The sequence below is a fragment of the Prionailurus bengalensis genome, chromosome D4, assembly GCF_016509475.1.
Source record: "Prionailurus bengalensis isolate Pbe53 chromosome D4, Fcat_Pben_1.1_paternal_pri, whole genome shotgun sequence".
Lineage (NCBI taxonomy): Eukaryota > Metazoa > Chordata > Mammalia > Carnivora > Felidae > Prionailurus > Prionailurus bengalensis.
The window spans coordinates 4,565,813-4,586,126 of NC_057359.1; the positions used below are offsets into that span (position 1 = coordinate 4,565,813).

A 20,314-nucleotide genomic window follows, 5' to 3' on the forward strand; every position below is an offset into this window, starting at 1 on the left:
TCCAAACCACTCCGGACACGACAGAACAGGCCAGGAGGGGCCAGACCCCAGCGACTGAGAATCTGGCTAACTTGGATCAGTCAGCACCCCACAGTGTTAGAGGCAGAACAGAAGTCTTCCCTTCTAATTATCCAAGAGGGTTTCCCCTCTGCACAGCGGGGGAACTTTAACAACGATGCTAATGGATTCCGCGCCCCTGTTCCCAGGGCCAGCTCTCTGCTCACCCCTAACTCTGGACACCGGACCCGAGTCCAAGCAGGACCGACACGCCAAGGGCAGAGGTAACAGGAGAGCCCATTACTATGGGCCAGCACTCCCGTCTCACAGTCGGATCAGTGATGGATGGTCTTTTTCTCCCAACTGACCGTCCCCACGTTTTCTCACTCGGTCAAATTACTTAGGTGTTTGAGAAGCGGCCTGTTTACCAGGCCACGCTGACTGGTCTGGGAAGGAGATAAGGAAAGCCTTATGCACCAGGGGTCACAAGGTCACAGGGCTTTGACTGGTGGGAAATACAACAGACAAGCTGCCTGGCAGGGCAGGTGAGGAGGGGACCCTGAGGAGCACACGGAGGACATAAAGCCACTCTTCTCAGGGGAAGTATTTACAGCTCCATAAATCAGCCAGGGGCAGGGGCGAGGGGTCACTCTGCTCAGACGCTCCCGCTGAGCTGTCTAGCAGTCTGCACAGAGCCAGCTGCAGGTTGGGGGGGGAGGATGGCTGAGCAGAAGAGCCACAGGGACAGGATGGGGGGTGGTGAGATGGGCAAAGGTGGGAGTCAGAGAACACGGGAAACAGGAGCAAAGGAACCCGAAGGGCCTGAGAAATGCAGAAAAGGACGTGAGCGTTTCTGCGCATTTGGAGGAGGGTGAACGGTGGCCCCAACGACACAGGTTGGAACCTGTGACCGTGCCCTTATTTGGAAATAGGGTCACTGCCGATGCAATCAGGTTAAGAGGGGATCACATGGGTGGGCCCTAGTCCAATGGCTCTTGTCCTTATCAGAAGAGGGACATGTGGACATGGATGCGCAGAGAAGACCACACGACAAGAGGCAGGGACGGGAGAGACGCGGCCACAAGCCTAGGAAGTCCGCGGGCTGCCGGGCGCCACCAGCGGCTGGGAGAGAAGCCCGGGACGCTCTCTCCTTCAGAGACCCCAAAGGAACAACCCCACCCCACCCCCCGCCCCCGCAGACACCCTGATTTGGGACATCTGACTCCAGAACTGGGAGCCGGTTTCTGTCATTTGAGACACCTAGCCTGTGGTCCTTTGGTAGGACAGCCCTCGGAAGCTACTGCAGAAGGGTAGAGGGACTGAGGAAGGAAGGAGCTGGCCCCACAAGCCTATACCTGCACTGGGCGACACCCACAGACTCACAAAGGGTCGGGGGCATGAACACACACACACACACACACACACACACACCAGAAGTTCCAGAAATGTACCCAATGTATACACTAATCAATCCGCATGCCCTACAGGACTCAGGAGCCCAAAGCTCAGGAGACAGAGACAACAGGGCTCAGGGCCAGGCCAACACCGTGATCTGCGAGCTCTGCCGATTGTTCTGTCCCCTCCGTCCTGGGAGACTTCGGGTCGGCACCGGAGCGCAGCACCTGCAAATAGCAGGGGGCAGCCTGGACTCCTGCCCTGTGATTTAGGATGCCCTTGAGATCACCTACAACTGCAACGTATCCTCAAGCGGGGAGAGCTTGGAATTCTCCCGGGCCCTCAGAAATTATCCGCTTCCCACACACATTCCAAAGTACTGATTTGACAAAACCCCAGACGTGTTACCTCTCCACTTCAAATACAGCCTTGGAGCACAAGACCAAAGGGTTTCTGGGGCAAACGTATGCTTTTGTAAATGTCACGACAATAACCGTGACAATGACAAAAATGCTAGTGACCTCGCCAGTAATAAGCAGTGTGTCTAACGCGGCAAGGAATCTAAGCTCCTGGTATATATCCGCTCCTGGGTTAGCCCAGCACCGTAACCCAGGAGCCCTAGGCCTGCTTCCGTCCGAACTCCGACGGTGGTTTGGCGTGCGAAAACTTCAGGCGAACTTTCCTGGCGTAAATCACGTCTTCTGTGTTTTCTCTCCTACGTAGGCTTTTCGCTTGGGGGTCTTTCTCTGCCGATACCCACCACCAACTATGTATCTGTTAAAAACCGACTGCTGGCAGATGGCAGAGTATATCTGCACACAAATGCTGTCTACGCGTGTGCCTAATTCCCAGGTCCCGGTTTGCTCGGAAGAGACGCAGCTGTTCTCTCACCGGAGGACTGGCCTGCCAGCCATTTCCCCCTGCTGGTGATTTTATAGATGCTGGGGCGTCATAAATGCTAACCGGATTAAAAGAAAGAGCTCATAGAGTCCATTCAGCTACCAACACTTTTTTTTTTGTATGATTTAAGCCACATATGGCCAAATAGTGACACTCCCTGGAGTTCAGCAAAAAAAAAGCACACGGAACAACAAGTGTGGCGGGGCCAGGCCAATTCCTTCCGTCACGAGCGCGTGACGAGGAGGCCGGGGGAGCAGAAAGGAAGGGTAGAGTGAGTCCCCTCTTGTGCAAGAGCCATAACCCAGGAAGAAAGAAAATCGCACTACAGAACCAGAGAATTGGGCTGCAATGACTGGCTGGGGGGCATTCGCTAGGATCCTGTCCCCAAGCGGCTGCTGAGGTCTGGACGCCTGGGACTGAGGCACACGCGGATGGTCGCACCCGGGAAGAATAACAAACAGCATAGGCCTCCTGCCACTGCTTCCTGGGTGAGTGCCGTGCGCTGAGCCCTCCTGTCCCGCCGACAGCTGGGGGTGCGCCGGCCACAGCGGGATGCTGGAGCCGCATCCGATCCCGGGGTGTCCTCCAGCCACACCAGGCTCACACGGCTGCTCTGAGCAGCTGGCGGCACCCAGGCGGCCCCCACGGGGAGAGGGGCCCAGCTCGCCGTGGCCCCCTGCTTCTTTCCCACGGCCCAGGCACGGCGTGCGCACACAGGCCCACACGTGTGCACACACGCCCGCTTTGCCAGTGAGCATCTGCAGCTGGTGTTTCTGTGCCCTGGAGAAGCCAAGGCAAGCTTCCAGAAGCCTCAGCACTGCAGACACGAAAGCACGCTCCGTTTTCACACAATCCCATGTGGGTTAACAAAAGCAGTCAGGAGGCAGTCGAATCCCAACCAAGCAGAGGGCCTTACAAAGCATGCGGCTGTGGGCTTGAGAAATTGCTCCCAGACCAAGAAGGAGGGCCTGGAATCCCACCCAAGGCACAGGATCTGACTTATCCATGTTTGGAGCTTGTGGCTGGATGCAAACAAAAGTTTCTGTGAACGTTCGGCCTACGGTCGCTTCCGAGCCTTGGTCAGCAAATGCGTCTTGCATCCGGGCGGGCCCGAAGGACCTTTCATCTTGCAGCTGTGACAGGCCCTTCTGGCCCCTGGACACCCCGCACCCTGCACCTGGGGGACAGGTCTGCTGTAAACACGTTGCCCCCTGGGGAGTCTGGAGTCTACGAGGGGAGTGCAGGTTAGAGTTCGACTCAGCCAGCCCCACCTCCCGCCCACCGCCCCCTCACCTCTCTCTTATCTGCCCCTCACCTCCCTCCCACCGCCCCTCCCATTTCCCCCCCCATCACCCTCCAGACTACCAAGGCAATCTTTGCACAGCCATCAGGCTACCCCGTGTCCCAGGCCAGAACCTTGCACAGTGGAAGACGGCGCTCAGAATAAAGCAGAACATCCTCCTGCCACCTAAAAAGCTGTATATGTTCTACCCAGGGCTGCCCAATATAACTTTCCGTGGTGACGGAATGTTCTAGATCTGTGCTGTCCATCGTGGTGGCCTTTAGCGCATATGGCCACTGACCACTTAAAATGTAGCTCTGAGAACTAAGGAACTGGATTCTTGATTTTACTTCATTTTAATTGATTTAGATTTGAAGACCCACGCATGGCTGATGGCCTTGGGACTAGGTCATGTTGGTTTAGTCCCCTGACCCTTCTGACCTCAGCTACCCAACCCTTTCTCTCAGCTGCCTCAGGACCTTTGCACAGGCACCGCCATGCCTCAGGACTCCCCCGTCTTTGTCAGCTCTTCGGATCTCAGTGTAACATCTCGTCCTATGCCAAGACGCCCTTCCCTTCCTTCCAGATCAACACAGCCCCGTCTCTTCCTTCCAGCTACTCTGTCGCGCATTCAGGATTCTGACTCCCCAGTACGGGGCAACGTCATGAAACAGAGACCACACGGGATGGTGTCGTGCTGTTTGGGTCACCAGCGTGTACCTGGGCCTCACACAGCAGGGGCACAAAGAGACGGTCAGGGAATGTGTGTGGCCCATCCGGACTGCAGGCTAAGTCAGCCTTCTGAGAAATGTTTCACCAGGCCCAGCATCCAGAGCACAGGCCTTGCCCCCTGGGGACACATCCTTATCCTGCTGGAGGTCTGACGCCTGCAAGCAGCCCGTGTCCCTGTGAGGTCCCATCGAGGTCCACACACCAGGCCCCACCAAGGGCAGTCATGGCTCCACACGCCCTTGACTGAAATGACTGGCCTGTAAGCAAACAGCACACACTGGTGAGCGTTCTGGGACGCGGAGGGAGCTCAGCACCCCGTAGGACCCCGGGCAATCTCTCGGGACCTGCAGGGACAAGCCGGCCCTTAGACTGAGGCCAGCAGACTTGGGTCCTAGCTGCTCAAAGCCCAGGAGACCCAGCTGCGGACACACGGAGGGGCGACCTTCCTGAGGGGACGCGGGACCCTCAACACACAGCGGGCTAAGAAATGATTATGGATTCCTGGTCTTTGAATAATTAGGAAGAAATCAGGCAGAAGGAGAGCGGATTTTTTTTTTTAGCATTCTCATTTTTTTTTTAAAGTTTACTCATTTTATTTTATGGGAGAGAGAGAGCCCGTGTGAGCAGGGGAGGGGCAGAGAGAGAGAGAGAGAGAGAGAGAACCCCAAGCAGGCTGTGTGCCGTCAGCACAGAGCCCGACGAGGAGCTCTATCCCACCCACCTGGAGATCATGACCTGAGCCAAAAACCGAAAGCCAGACGCTCAGCAGACTGAGCCACCCGGGCGCCCAGAGTGGTCACTTTAACAGGCAATCGTCGGGCACTGAATTGCGTCTCCCCCGAAACGCACACGTCGAAGCCCGGCGCCCAGCGCGACGGCGTTTGAAGGTGGGCCTTCGGGAGGGGTTAGGTGAGATGAGTCTCGAGGGGTCCCCACGAGGGGGTCGGTGCCCTAAGGGGAAGAGGAGCCGGAGTGCTCTCTCCGCCACGTGAGGCCAGAGAGGGCGCCGTCCGCAAGCCAGGAAGGGAGGCCTCACCCAAACTGACCTGCTGGCGCTCTCACCCTCGCCCCCCAGCCGCCAGGACGCTGGGGAGTGCATTCCTGCAGATGACGCTGCCCGCACGTGGTGCTTCCTTACAGCAGCTGGGCTGGGACGGCGATCAAGCCGACAGGGTGACAAAGGGCTGAGCGGGAGGGCGGCCACCTCCCCGAGGAATCGGGCTGTATCGGAAGAAATGTGTCCCATCCACTCACGCTACCAGCCCAAGATGCCTGCAGAGTGCACCGCGGGAGCAGCGAGCCAGACGGTGACCTGTGGGGGAGGCTGAGGCACAAGACAGACCACCCGCTCCTCCGTGAGCCACCCGCTCAGGCGGGACGCCCACCGGCTCCGGACGATTCCAGGGAGGACCCCAGGAGACCGCCACCCGTCAGCAGGTGACGGCGGCCCAGCCAAGAGTCCGGCTCCTCAGGGTCTGCTCAGCCCCACGGGGCTCCCCACAAGGCCCCTTCCCCCCCTTCCGCGACCATCTGCCCGCCACCTGCCAGCCGCCACATTCCGACCGGCTCGGACCAGCCCTCGATGCCCCCACGGCTGCCGAGGCAGGCACGTCACCACACCCACCAATGGGGCAGCGCCGGGCCACGGGCACCCGCCACCCATCCCAGCAGCCACGCCCCGGGTACAGAAGGCACCCCACGCCGCTCCACGCGGGCCCCCGAGAACGCTTCCGAACACCTGCTTCCAAGAACTCCTCAGTCTTTTACCTTTCAGAGTTGGAATAGGGCCGTCCTGTCCATCCAGCTCTCCCAGAGGGTCATTCGGGTCCGGAACCTCCATTTCCCCTGGACGAAAGAAAGAGCACAGCACACACATCCGTGAGGTTTACTGCACGCCCTGCACTCGGCTTCTCGTGCAAGAACAACAGTATTCTAGCAAAACCATCCACCGTGTACAGAAAACCTAGGAGGACAAGGCGCTGTGGGAGCCTCTGGAAGGCTCTCATCTGGCATCGCAGCAGAAGGGATTCTTCACGTTGACCCCCAGTGTGGCAGAACACACAGACGAAGCGCACGTGTGACCGAAGCCCGAAGCGCCATTCAGGGAGGGACAGAGATTCGAACACGGGCTGGCGAAAGAGAGCACCTCGGTCGCCAGAGTCTGCAGGTGGCCCTCCGGAGGCGGGCCCTGGAGATTGTGAATAAATTCGGAACCGGGGTGTTTCAGGCAGCGCGTTCCCCTCCTGGTCCCCCCCGGATCCACTGGCAGCCAGCGGCCAAGGACGGACCTACCTGCAGCTGTGAGGACAGAGGTATCTCGTCCTACAGCTCTAGCAACCCACCCTGTAGAGACGGGGTCACAGCAGGCGCAACCACTCCCAGGCTCACCCCCACCCAGCGCGGGAGCAGATCTGGTCCGCCTAACCCGGAAAACCACACAGAGCCGTGGGCCCCTGTTCCCGGGTCCCACCAGTCGGGCCAGGAGGGTGGGGTAGAAATGGTGGCTCTGACGACACATCCGGATGGATCTGGGTCTGTGACATCAAAGCCTAGCATGGAATGGGACACACGTGCCGAACGTCACGCGGCTTAGAAGGAAATCTTGCCCTGCTACACGTGGATGAACCTGGGGGACATTATGCTGAGGGAAAGAGCCAGACACAGAAAGACAAATAGCGTCTGACCAGTGAGGTCCCCAGAGGTGTCCGATTCATAGGCAGAAAGCAGACAGGGGGGCGGTGGGGGGGGGGGGGGAGGCAGGAGTTGTTGGTTTAATGGGGACAGGTTCTGGAGATGCGTGGTGATGGCAGGAATACAATAATGTGAGTGCCGTTAACGCCACTGAACCCCGTACTTAAAAATGGCTAAGACGTGGGGCGCCTGGGTGGCTCAGTCGGTTGAGTGTCCGACTTCGGCTCAGGTCGTGATCTTACGATCCATGAGTTCGAGCCCCGCGTCGGGCTCTGTGCCGACAGCTCGGAGCCTAGAGCCTGCTTCGGATTCTGTGTCTCCCTCACTCTCTGCACCTCCCCTGCTCACACTCTGTCTGTCTCTCTCTCAAAAATAAATAAACATTTTTTAAAAAATGGCTAAGACATGTGGAGGTTCCTCAAAAAATTAAAAATAGATCTACCTTATGACCCAGGAACAGCACTGCTAGGAATTTACCCAAAGGACACAGGAGGGCTGATGCACAGGGGCACTTGTACCCCAATGTTTATAGCAGCGCTTTCAACGATAGCCAAATTATGGAAAGAGCTGAAATGTCCATCAATTGATGAATGGATAAAGAAGATGTGGTTTATAAATACAATGGAATACTACTCGGCAATGAGAAAGAATGCAATCTGGCCTTTTCTAGCAACGTGGATGGAACTGGAGGGTGTGATGCTAAGTGAAATAAGCCAGGCAGAGAAAGACAGATACCATATGTTTTCACACTTATGTGGATCCTGAGAAACTTAACAGAAGACCAGGGGAGAGGGGGAGGGGGGGAAAAAAGTTACAGAGACGGAAGGAGCCAAACCCTAAGAGACTCTTAAAATCTGAGAATAAACTGAGGGTTGATGGGGGGGGGGGGCGCGGAAAGTGGGTGATGGGCATGAGGGGGGCACCTGTCGGGAGGAGCCCTGGGTGCTGTATGGAAACCAATTTGACAATGAGTTTCCTATTTAAAAAAAATGGCTAACACGGCAAACTTCTAGGTTATGTGCATTTATCACAATTTCTTTGAAAGTCTCCGGAAGACGGTTTATAACTCAGTTACAAACCGGGTCACCCCGCTTGCCTCTCTTACACGAGACACAGGAACCAACAAAGCACCCAGACACTTGAGGCCGCTCTTGCGATGAGAAGCCTTGCTCGAGGAAGCTGGGGCCTGCGAACAGGGTACAAGCGGTTTTCACGCAAGAGTCTTCAAATTCTTCCGCTGAATAAACACCGACTGGCCAGCTGATTCATGAGGGCACCGGCGTCTCTAAGCTAAACCTGTCTGCACGGCCAGGTCCGAAACCCCAGGATGCGCCAGGGAACACATCAGCCTTGAGCGCCCTTGGCGTTGAGCCGCAGCACCCATGTGGCCAGCGGGAGGGTGTTTCTGCCCGGGCCGGGGCTTCTCACACCCAGTTAAGGAAGGTCCCCTCTTTCTATCACTTCTAGTCCAAACTCAACCACACAACAGACGCCACGCTCCATGCCGGCTTCCGTAAAATGTCCCCCATCGAACACGCGTCCTTTCTCCAATTCCCCGTATCGCTCAACGTTCCCCAGGGGACTGTAAACAGCGGTTAGGCCATCCCAGCATTAGAACCTAGACAGAATCCGGGGCCCCGGCAGCACAGACACAGGCAGAAACCGGGCAAGGCAGTCCACGGATGTGTGCTAAAGAATCAAACTTGAGTTGGGTTGGAAATTTTCAATTGGCATGTTATACATGCCATCACTCAGCGCTGTGTAAATGCAGAGAGACCACAGGAAATCAAACACACTTGTACTATATACACACATCTGAAAGAGGCATAAAAATTATTAACTGCTTAGAAATTGACAAATGGTGTGAAACAGTCAAATAAATATACACCCCGAAGAAAAATAAGCACTATTAGCCCAATTCTACCGCGGAACAGATTCCCAGCTCTTCCAAGGTAGCTTTCTGTTTTGCCGCACAAGGTTTCCCGGCGCGTCTGAGTCACGGTGTCCCGTGCGAAGGAGCCGGAGGCGGCCCCGATGCTTCTGCTGACTCTCGGGTCAACCTCACCCACCCACCCACCCAGACCTGCAAAGTCGCTGTTCACCGCAGAAATGCTAAGACTCTGTTTGAGCAGGTTGTGATGGTCAGCACAGAGGCTGCGACTTGACTTTTCATCTCTTTCGGCCTCAAGCTTTGCCTTAAAAAATAATTTAGTAGGGGCGCCTGGGTGGCTCAGTCGGCTAAGCATCCGACTTCGGTTCGGGTCATGATCTCGCGGTGAGTGAGTTCGAGCCCCGCGTGGGGCTCTGTGCGGACAGCTTGGAGCCCGGAGCCTGCTTCGGATTCTGTGTCTCCCTCTCTCTCTACCCTTCCCCCGCTCACACCCTGTGTGTCTCTTAAAAATAAACATTTAAAAAAATTTTTTAAATAAAAAATGACAGCAAGGGTCACATATGTGAATAAAGGCAGAATATGGCCCATTACCGTGGTCCTTCGAGCTGACACCCTAAGTTTCCACAGAACGGGGCCCCGTTGTTGCTTCCTGAGAAAGGAGGACCCCACTGATAGCCTGATATTAGAAACTGTCATTCTCCCTACAGAGCATGAAGTCAGACACAGAATGGTTGTCCTCACTCAAGATGCTGCACGTCCTAAAATTTAAAAGCCAAATGGAACAGGTGCAAATATGAACTTGGGGAAAGGAGACAAGTGGGCCCAGCGTTGCAGCAGATGCCAACAGAACCTCTCCCGGCCCCCCAAAAGGGTTGGAAACACCCCAGAGGAAAAACACAAAACAAACACAGGCCAGAACCAACAAAACAAGTGCAAAAACTACCACACACACACACACACACACACACACACACATATCCAAATGTCACTGTTGCATAGCCAGAATTACAAAGGTAATTTAAAATGTCTTCTTTTATTTTATTTTTAAACACCTCTACGATGAAAACACATTGGATTATTAATCGATGTAATTCACATACCACAAAATTTGCCGTTTTAACGTCTACAGTCCACGGGCGCCTGGGTTCAGTGCCAGGCTCTTGATTTCTGCTCAGGTCATGATCTCACAGTTTGTGAGTTCAAGCCTCACATCAAGCTCTGCGCTGTCAGCACAGAGATCCTGTCTGCCTCCCTCTCTGCCCCTCCCCTGCACATTCTCTCTCTCTCTCTCTCTCTCTCCCCAAAATAAATAAACTTTAAAAAGTATCTTTAAAAAAATCTCAAAAAAACTAAAAATAAAGTCTACCTTCCAGCTCCAGCGGGTTTGGGGATATGCACAAGATTGTGCAACTGTCTCCACTATGTGATTCCAGAATATTCCATCACTCCCAAGAGAAATCTTGTTCTCATCGGCAGCCCTCCCCATTCCCAGCTCCCCCAGGCCCGGCAACCACCGGTCTGCTCTCTGTCTCCAGGGCTTTATGTTTTGGGCATATTATATAAATGAAATCACACAACATGTGGCCTTTTGAACAAACACCAATTGTATGACTCTTTTTGCCTTTTGATATTATGAGTGGAAGTGCACACAAGACCCGAGGTGAGTACAGGACAGGAGGCTGGAGTCACCGGGATTATGGACGCCAAGACGGGTCTGAAAGTCACCTGCCAGGACACCAGCACACGTCCACACGCTGCCACGGGAAAGGCGGGGCTCCGGGGCTCTGGACACAGGGGACCAAGTCGGGGTTCAGCACCGCCAGCACTGGAGCTGGTCCCTCCTGCTTGCGCCCTGACTAGCGGGTTCTCCTGCATGTCACTGCTGCTGGCTGACCGACCTGTACCCACCTTCCTAACCCCGCACACTGCCTTGGTGATCCCTGCCAGCCCGGCTGGCCGGTGACAGTCCCCGGCGGTGTGAGCCCCGTGACATCTCCCTGATGGCCTGCCCAGCACCTCCTCACACAAAGCCCCGCTTCGGGCTTGCCTGGTGCTGCTGCCTTCGCCTCCGCTGGCCATCCGACAGACGAGGAGACCCGAACAGGGAACAACCTAGGGGAGGAGCCCTGGCTGCCCCAACGCCTCGGGACTTAATCCTCTTCTGAAATGGAGCAAATCACATGTCTTTCATTTTGGTAGAAGGCTACAGGGCATGCTATGAAGGCCACACGTGTCCATCAAGGGCGTGGAATTTCTGATGCTCTAACTCTCCTGCACCAGACATGGGGGGGCTTTCACTGTGAAAACCCACGCAGGGAGACACGTAAGGCCACCGGAACACAAACCATCGATGGCCTCAATCAAGTAAGAGGTTTATTAGCTCCTTAATTGTTTGTTTGATGTTTGAAGAAGAGAGAACATTTAATTTGAAACCAAGTGAAATGTGGCTGCTTTAGTGCAAAGACACATTAATTGCATAGTTTGATAGTCAAACTATTATAGTCAAAATTATACTTTAGTCAAAACTATAGTCAAAATTATACTTTAATGCCTAGAAGCAAAGGCTGAACACAACGTGATAATAACCCTCCTGGAACATGGGATTCTGGAACAGAAAAAAATACATTAGGTAAAGTCTAAGCAAAGAGTAACGGTATGGATTTTGGTTAAGAATAGTGAGTGGCCGGGGCACCTGGGTGGCTCAATCGGCTGGGTGTCCGACTCTCGATTTAAGCTCAGGTTGCGATCTCGAAGTTCGTGGGATCGAGCCCCATGTCCGGCTCCATGCTGACAGTGTGGAGCCTGCTTCGGATTCTCTGTCCCCACCTTTCTCTGCCCTTCCCCCGCGCATGCTCGCTCTCTCTCTCTCTCTCTCTCAAAAATTAAAAAAAAAAATCTCTCCCTCTCTCTTTCCCTCCCCCCACCACATGCCCTCTCTCTCTTTTAAAATAAATAAATAAACACTTTTTCAAAAAGAATCAGTCAATCGAGGCACATTTGCTGTGACAAATGTCCCACACTAACGTGTAAGATTTAACATCAGGGGAACCAGGTGCGTGGTGCAGAGGAACTCGATACGACCTTCACATCCTTTCTACTAATCTAAAACTGTCCTCACCGAAGAGCTCACTCAAAAACACTCACACATCCCATCACGTGGCTTAAGCCCATAACCAAGGCTCACGGGTAGAGAAGGGCTGTCGGAAAGATCCTATCTCCAAACACCTCGCATTCTGGATCACTGGATACGGCCCCAAAGCCAGGCACGAACGGCAGATTCAGTGTCAGGTGTTCAAAGGGTCCACAGCAGGCCAGTGACTACTCAGAAGTTAAGTGAGTTAGGTTTGGACCTGAATCCTACGTTATTCATCAGGCGTGGTGACGTCAGCTCTTACTCAGGAACTTAGGGCATATTCTGGGCAGCACTTATCAGCGTCCCGCACGTTCAGGGCTGAACTGACCGGCGTCGGAATGGCCTGATGAAAAGATTTGATGCTGGTATTTCATGGCACACACGCTGCCCACACGTGGGAAAATGCAGAGCGATTAGGAACCAGGCAGCAGTCACACACACACACACACAGAATCTTCCACAGACCTTCTCTCAACACGGGCCTCCAGCGTGACGTCCTGATTTAGGGCATCCGTAAGAGACGTTTGCGTCTGCAAAGCAGCAAATGGGTCTGTGCTGATTTCCAGGCTCTTTCTGTCCTATTAAAATCCCCGCTTTCTCAGGGCGCCTGGGTGGCGCAGTCGGTTGAGCGTCCGGCTTCAGCCAGGTCACGATCTCGCGGTCCGTGAGTTCGAGCCCCGCGTCAGGATCTGGGCTGATGGCTCGGAGCCTGGAGCCTGTTTCCGATTCTGTGTCTCCCTCTCTCTCCGCCCCTCCCCCGTTCATGCTCTGTCTCTCTCTGTCCCCCAAAAAATAAATAAACGTTGAAAAAAAAATTTTTTTTAAAAAATTAAAAAAAAAAAAATCCCAGCTTTCTCATTAGCAGCAGAGACACTATGAAGCAAGAATTTACTAATGAAGTTCAACCCACGCCCTCGGATTTGGGTCCACGGTGCTATTTTGTTTGCGATTTGCGTCTCTTAAAAAGTGTTTTGTTATTCATACTGTTTTCATCCTTACTCCCTACCTGTTGATCTGAATCGGTACACGTGCTGTGATTTAATTAGATGTAGTCTCTGGAATATCTGGACAACTTCAAAGCAGGCTCCTTTTAATTCGTGAGGCTGCCTTATTCACCGAAGCTTGGCATTCTTGGATCTGGTCATCCTTGTGAAAAGCTATAATTTCCAGGATATGAGAAAGAACAGCAGTCAGGGAGGGCCCAGAAAAAGCCCACAGTCTGGAGGGGTGATCGTGGTGCAGAACAGGAGCCTCCGGAAGGACAGGCCCGGATTTTACGATGAAAACTCAGACAGCACACCCGTTTTCGACGGGCGGCGTTGGCCATGCCTCCAGCGCAACCCCTCAGCTGAGCACCATGTGCCACCAAAACCATCCGTGACGCTGGAAGAGCAAGAATGGAGGGAAAGAAACTAACAACCGGGAGGGCGCGCGGTATATGGTCCTAAAAGGTGCGCCCGTTAGTCCGGGCGTTCGGCCGGAGAAGGTACGTCCGACAGTAAGAAGATTCCATAACGTCTCTGGGAACACGCTGGTTAAAACGTCGCACGCTGTGTGTCTCCAGCCAGAAAAGCGCACAGCGGTCAGGGTGAGCGGCCTGTGCCTAATCGCCGGCCGTCTTAATTCTCACTATTGCTACCTCGGGGTTGAGTAAACACTGGTGGTGTTCTCCCTCAAGGGCTGGCCTAACCCTGCCTTGGAAACACGGAGTAAAGCCCACCAACCTGAAACGGAGTCACCAGGGTCCCTCACCAACTTACACTCCGTGGCACTGCTGCCGAGGGACTGGCACTGTTGTGTGGCCAGCTGTCCCCTCTGCGTCCCCTCTGTGTCCTAATCTCTCCTTATAAGGACGCCAGTCGCATTGGCTTCGAGCCCACCCTAATGACCGCATCTCAATGTAATTACTTCTGTAAAGACGGTATGTCCAAACAAGGTCCCCCTCTGAGATACCGGGGGGCCAGGACTGCAGCGCGTCTATTCTGGGGGAGCACGATTCAACCGACAACAGGTAGCGTTCCTTTGCCCTCACTGCCTCTTTAGAAGGAATGCGGATGTGAAGCGGCTCTTGCGAGCGCGGGGCGCAGACGGACAGACAGGCCTCAACGAGACAGGAAGCAGGGGTTTGGACCAGGGTACAGAGGTGCGTCTGGGGGACCCGCCCACAGCCCGCTAATGATTCTAGCGCCCTGGCTGCTGCCTCAGACACCTTCTCTCTTGTGCGAAATACACCCCGTGGCTGCGCTCCCCCAGACGTGAGGCAGGACACGGGTTCTCCGAGCTCCACGCGCCCGCGACTTCCAGCAGCAGCTGTGACACCTTCCGAGCCCGCACCTGCCAGGCCCCTCCGCTCACGGCGCTCACTCACGTCAGCGCCACTGTCCCCGCTGGGCGGCAGGGAGGCCCGCAGGGAGGGGGGCGCTGGTCAACGTTTACATGGTGCCTCAGTTTACCCACGTCGTCCTCATAGCCCCTTCCCACGACCTCCGCGTCTGGACCTTCTCTTCCTGCCCTCATCTTCCGTGCGACTGAGTGTCTCCCCCTCCCTGCTCCTCCAAAGGCTGCACCTGCAAAGCTCCTCCCTCCTTCCACCCTTGAGGGGAGAGACGGCTTGGCTTTAAAAGAGCAAAACAGGGGCGCCTGGGTGGCCCGGTCAGTTAAGCGTCTGACTTCGGCTCAGGACATGATCTCACGGTTCGCGGGTTCGAGCCCCACGTCGGGCTCTGTGCTGACAGCTCGGAGCCTGGAGCCTGCTTCCGATTCTGTGTCTCCCTCTCTCTCTGCCCCCCCCACCTCTCTCTCAAAAATTAACTTAAAAAGAAATAAAAAGAAAATGCACAGAGCCCCCAAAATGTACCTTGTCAGGTCAGACCCCTCTCCGGGAAGCCAGTGTCACAGACCCGAGGACCGGTTCCCATCTGACACGCACATCATACTCGACGTGTCCAAGCAGGAACCCCGCTCTCCTCCACAGACTACTCCCCTGCAGCTGCCCCCCACCTCCTGAATTCTGACTCCGTCGAGCCAGAGGCCAAGGCCCCAGCCCCCCCCACAATTGTGTCTGACTCCCCTTCCAGCCACATTCTGCGTCCAACCCGTCATGAAATGTCAACTGCTCGGTCTTCAAGATGAATCAGAATCGATGCTGCCGGCCCCGCCCCACCGCTCACACCTGGTCCCCGCCGCTCCTGGCTCTGCCGGGTCACATGACAGCCCCTGCACAGGCCTCCTGGGGCCCACCTCCCCTCCAGAAGGGGCTTCACGCACCATCACCTGAGACAGCAGAGGTGACCCTCGAAAACATAAGGCCCGGCGGGAGAAGCCGGACACAGAAGAGCCCAGATTGTATGACTCCGCTTACACCAAGTTCAACCAGAGGCCGAGGCACGTGTGGTGACGGAGGTCAGCAGCACCCTTGCGGGGGACGGCCAAGACGGAGCAGGACAGAGGTTTCTGCGAGGCTATTGGTGACGTGCGAACTGATGCACGTATGCGTATTACGCCCACCCCAAGCTTACCGCGTTTCCCCTGGCGTGTTGGCTCCTGTAACACTACCTGCTTCAACGAGGCCCACCCTGACCCCTTCCTTCCACATCAAGCTCTCAGTCCTGCCGCCTAAAAGCCACACGCTCGTTTATTCCTCCGTCTGTCTGCTCCATGCTCAGCCCGGCAGCTGAGCAGGGATGGTTCATCTGGCGAACGGAGTGAATGAATGAATGCTCCTGTGCTCGACACCTTCCAGCACCTTCCACCTGCTCTACCCTCTGTCCGCCCTCCATGCAGATGCACACGCACACGCGCCCTCCTGAACTCACCCGGGCTCCTCTACCCTTCACGCCCCCCTCCCCCCGTCAACAACTCCAGCCCCTTCTCCCTCTAGAGTTGAGGCTGTTTGCCCCCCCGCCCCCGGAAAACGCCACCTGAGACCTCTCCGCTCCGTTGCTGGCTTGTGAGGCCACCCTCCCCGTCCCTTGCTGCATTTCTCTCCAGAGCAATGCGTCTGTCCCACGTCAGCAGAGGGTGATCCGTGGAACAAGGCTGCGGGTGACGGTCACAGGCGTTACCTCGAACCCCGGCATGCAGGAAGCACCCCAAAACTCCGAGGACAAAACGCATGCTGGCAGAGTCGTGGGACCGTCACGCTCACGTTCCGGAAACCCTGAGGTTCGGCTCACGGTGTGAAGGGGGGGCTCACACCTGTCCCAGGCATGCGGGGGGGCCCCTTTGCTGCACTCCTCTTCTCAGAGGCAGATAAGGGGGTCACAGTGAGGGCCCCTGCTCCTCCCAACAGCAAGCGAGCACCTCCTTGCTCCACTGCCCTCCGACCCGACCTTCCTCCCCGTGCCCCAGCAGGTGCACCTGAGATGCATTCTGCTGAGAGACGCCAGGCCCCCGGACCACACGCTGCAGAACTGGCCCGCAGAACGGTGGCCTGAGGATCTCGGTGAACTCACTCTGCCTCCAAAACAACAAAATCCTGGGCCACGCGATGAAAACCAAGCATGTCGGAACTCTGAGAATTCACCGGGGCCACCGAACGAGCTGAAAACAAATCGTCCATGTGAAACAAAGGACTGAAGGACTGGGCCCCGGGAAGATGGCCTCGCTGAGTCGTCTGGACGTGCAGCACCCGGGGGAGATCCTAGGTCTGACTTGGCTGGCCTGGGGCTGGGGTCGTGGGGAGGCAGCGGGGAGGGGGTGTCACCCCTGGGACACTGTCAAACAGAGCAGGCTGCCGGCAACGCCTCAGCAGCTCCCTCGTGGCGACCACAGGGCAGGAAACACCAGGCGCCCAGAATTCAAAAGGAAATCCAGACCCAGGGGACCACGGGAAACTTCGAGAAGTCCGACGTACTTCCCGGATCAACAACACTGCGCGCGCGGAAGGCCATGTTCAGGCCCGAGGAAGGCTACAGGGGGAAGACACCGGCCCCACATCTCTGGTGCCATCAGGAAGAGGCAGCGAAGGCTGATGTTTGATGGATGCCCGCTCACAAGATCCCCTTGGCAAAAGGTTCAAGACAGGCAGCGAGGTGCGTAAGAAAGTCTCCTGACCAGGGACTGGCTGGCCACACAACAGTGCTGACTGAGTGGTGACCCTCAGGAACCCAAACTTGAAAACGTAGAGGACCTTCGGCGCCGGGGTGGCTCAGTCGTTTAAGCGTCCAACTTCAGCTCAGGTCACGATCTCATGGTTCATGAGTTTGAGCCCCTTGTCAGGCTCTGTGCTGACAGCTCAGAACCCGGAGCCTGCTTCAGATTCTGTGCTTCCCTCTCTCTCTGCCCCTCCCCCACTCATACTCTGTGTGCGTGTGTGTGTGTGTGTGTGTGTGTCTCAAAAAATAAATAAACACTAAATAATTTTAAACAAAATGTAGAGGACCTCATGTTAAGTGTTCTTATCACACAGACAAAATAATAACAATAATAACAACAGTAATAAAGACGGGAGAAGGAGACTTTTGGAAGCAATGGCTATGTTTATAGCCCAGACTGTGGTGATGGTTTCACGAGCATCCACTGATCCCCAAACTTTACAAGTTGTGTACGTTAAATCTGTAAAGCTTTCTGGATGCCAATCATACCTCAATAGAGTGGTTTAAAAACAAAACAAAGAGAACTTAAGAATAGCGGACAACTCAGCGGTCACACATCATAGGAAAGAGAGAACCCGCAGAATTAGTCAAGGAAAGCCACTAAACAAACAAACGGTAACAAGAAAAACACCCCCCAAAACCGAAATGAAAAACAAAAACAAAACCACAGCAGCAAAAACAAACCTTGTTGGGTAGAGGGGTTTGCTACTAGAGTTGCTAAAATATTATTTAAAATGTCCAATTTTGGGGGTGCTTGGGTGGCTCAGTTGGTTAAGCGTCTGCTGTCTCACTCTTGATCTCAGCTCAGGTCATGACCTCAAGATTTTTGAGTTCGAGCCCCACATCGGGCTCTGTGCTGATGGCATGGAGTCTGCTTGGGATCCTGTCTCTCCTTCTCTCTGCCCCTCCCCAGCTTGTGCGTGCTCTCTCTCTCTCTCAAAATAAATAAATAAATTTAAAAACATTTTTAATAAAAAAAAGAAAATGTCCAGTTTTAACAAAGAGTACAAAGACATACAGAAAAAAAAAAAATCAGACAGCATGCCACATACACAGGAAGAAAAAAAACACCTAACAGAAAATGTCCCTGAGGAGACTAAGACCATTATAAATATAGTCTTAAACATATTATAAATATGTTTAAAAAAAGAAAGAAAACCACATCTAAGGAATCAAAGGAGGGGCACCTGGGTGGCTCAGTCAGTTAAGTGTCTGACTTCAGCTCAGGTCATGATCTCGCAGTTTGTGGGTTTGAGCCTCCCGTCGGGCTCTGTGTTGACAGTTCACAGCCTGGAGCCCACTTTGGATTCTGTGTCTCCCTTTCTCTCTGCTCCTCCCCTGCTCACCCTCAAAAATAAATAAACCCTCAAAAAATTGTATAGAATCAAAGGAAATTACAACAACTTTTTCTCACCAAACAGGGAATATCAATAAAGTGATAGAAATCAAAAGAATCAAATAGAAATTCTACAGTGGAAAGAACAATAGCTGAAATTCACCAGGTGGGCTCCACAGCACATGTGAGCTGGCAGAAGATTCAGTGAACTAGAAGACACTTTACTATCTTTCCTGGAATAGAGATTATCTACTCTGAAGAGAAGACAATGAAAAGAATGAAGAAAAGCAGCAGAATCTAAGGCACCCATGGGATATGACCAAGAGCACCAACACATACATAATGGGAGTCCAGAAAGAGATGAAAAAGGCAGAAAAAAATATCTGAAGAAATGATGACAAAAAACTTACCAAACCGGAGAAAAAGTATTCATTTAAACACTTAGAAAATCAAGAAACTCTAAGTAGGACAACCTCTAAGAGACCTACAACTGGACGCACCACAAACTTGAAAAACCAAAGCAGAATCTCGAAAGCAGACCTACAACTGGACGCACCATAAACAAACCTTAAAAACGAAAGCAGAATCTTAAAAGCAGCAAGAGAAGGGACTCGTCATGTAGTGGGGGTCCTCAGTAAGATTAAAGAGTTGGTTTCTCATCAGAAACCAAGTGGGATGATGTATTAAAAGTTTTGGGGGGAAGAAAAAGACTGTCAGTCCAGAATTCTATACCCAGCTAAACTCTTTTTCAAAAATGAGTAAGTTAGGCCACTTCCAGATGAACAACAAATGGGGAAAATCTGTCATTAGCAAACTTCTCTACAAGACATAGTAAAGGGAGTTATTTGAGGGAAGATGAAAGGACATTGGAAGGAATCCGAATCCGCACAAAGAAGTAAAATAGTACCAGTAAGGTACGTACATAGGTACTATGAACGTTATATAAACGTATTTTTGTCTGTAGCTCTTTTTTTCTATTTCTTTTAAAAAAACCACTGCATAGAACCATAACTATAAAATTGTGTTGATGAACTTAAAACATATAAAGATGTAAATTGTATGGCACTAATAGTTCAGAGGGAAGGGGAAGGAATAGCAACATATTGGAGCAAAGTATTTACTATTAATATTAAGTTAGTATTAATCTGAACTATATTTTTTAAATGTTCATTTATTTATTGGGGGGGGGCAGGGGCAGAGAGAGAGGAGGGAGAGAGAGGATCCCAACCAGCCTCCACACTGTCAGTGCAGAGCCCCACACTGGGCTCAATCCCATGAACCATGAGTGAGCTAGATTTTTTTTAAATAAGATGATAATAGTAATCTTCATGCAACCACTGAGAAAATGATTTTTAAAAATGACATATATGAGAGACAAATTAAAGAAATTTTTAAATCACACCAGGAGCTATCTACTCAATACACACACACACAAAAAAAGGAAGGAATCAAGGAACAGAGGAACAAAAAAGAAGTGATATATCGAAAATAAGTAGCAAAATGACAGAAGTAAAACCTACCTCATAATTAATTAATTAAAAGCAAATGGGTTGAAAGGACAAATCAAAACAGCAGAGATTGGCCAAAAGGATTTTTTAAATTATCCAACTTTATGTTGTCTATAAAAGATAGTTTGTATTCAAGAACACAAATAGCTGGAAAGGGGTATCACACACACAATAATCATAAGAAAGCTGTAAGGGCTATATTAGTACCTAACAAAATAACCTGCAGGATATAAATCATTACTAGAAACAAAGGACATTTTATAATGACAAGATGGTCAATCCAATCTATTTTAAACACGTATGCACCTAAAAACAAAGCCCCAAAAACACAAAGCAAAAACTTACAGAAATGA

The 20,314-nt window shown here is 52.9% G+C and overlaps 1 protein-coding gene across 2 annotated transcripts in view; it reads right to left on the minus strand.

The window, feature by feature from the left end:
* Nucleotides 1-20,314, minus strand: part of ROR2 (receptor tyrosine kinase like orphan receptor 2) — a 195,869-nt gene that overhangs the window by 39,664 nt on the left and 135,891 nt on the right. For both annotated transcript variants that reach the window (XR_006295075.1, XM_043566563.1), the window contains exon 2: nt 6,074-6,151. Coding sequence is in view for 1 of the 2 variants with exons in the window: in XM_043566563.1 (XP_043422498.1) it covers nt 6,074-6,151 (78 nt within the window). In the remaining variant the exon portion in view is untranslated. The remainder of the gene's footprint in view (nt 1-6,073; nt 6,152-20,314) is intronic.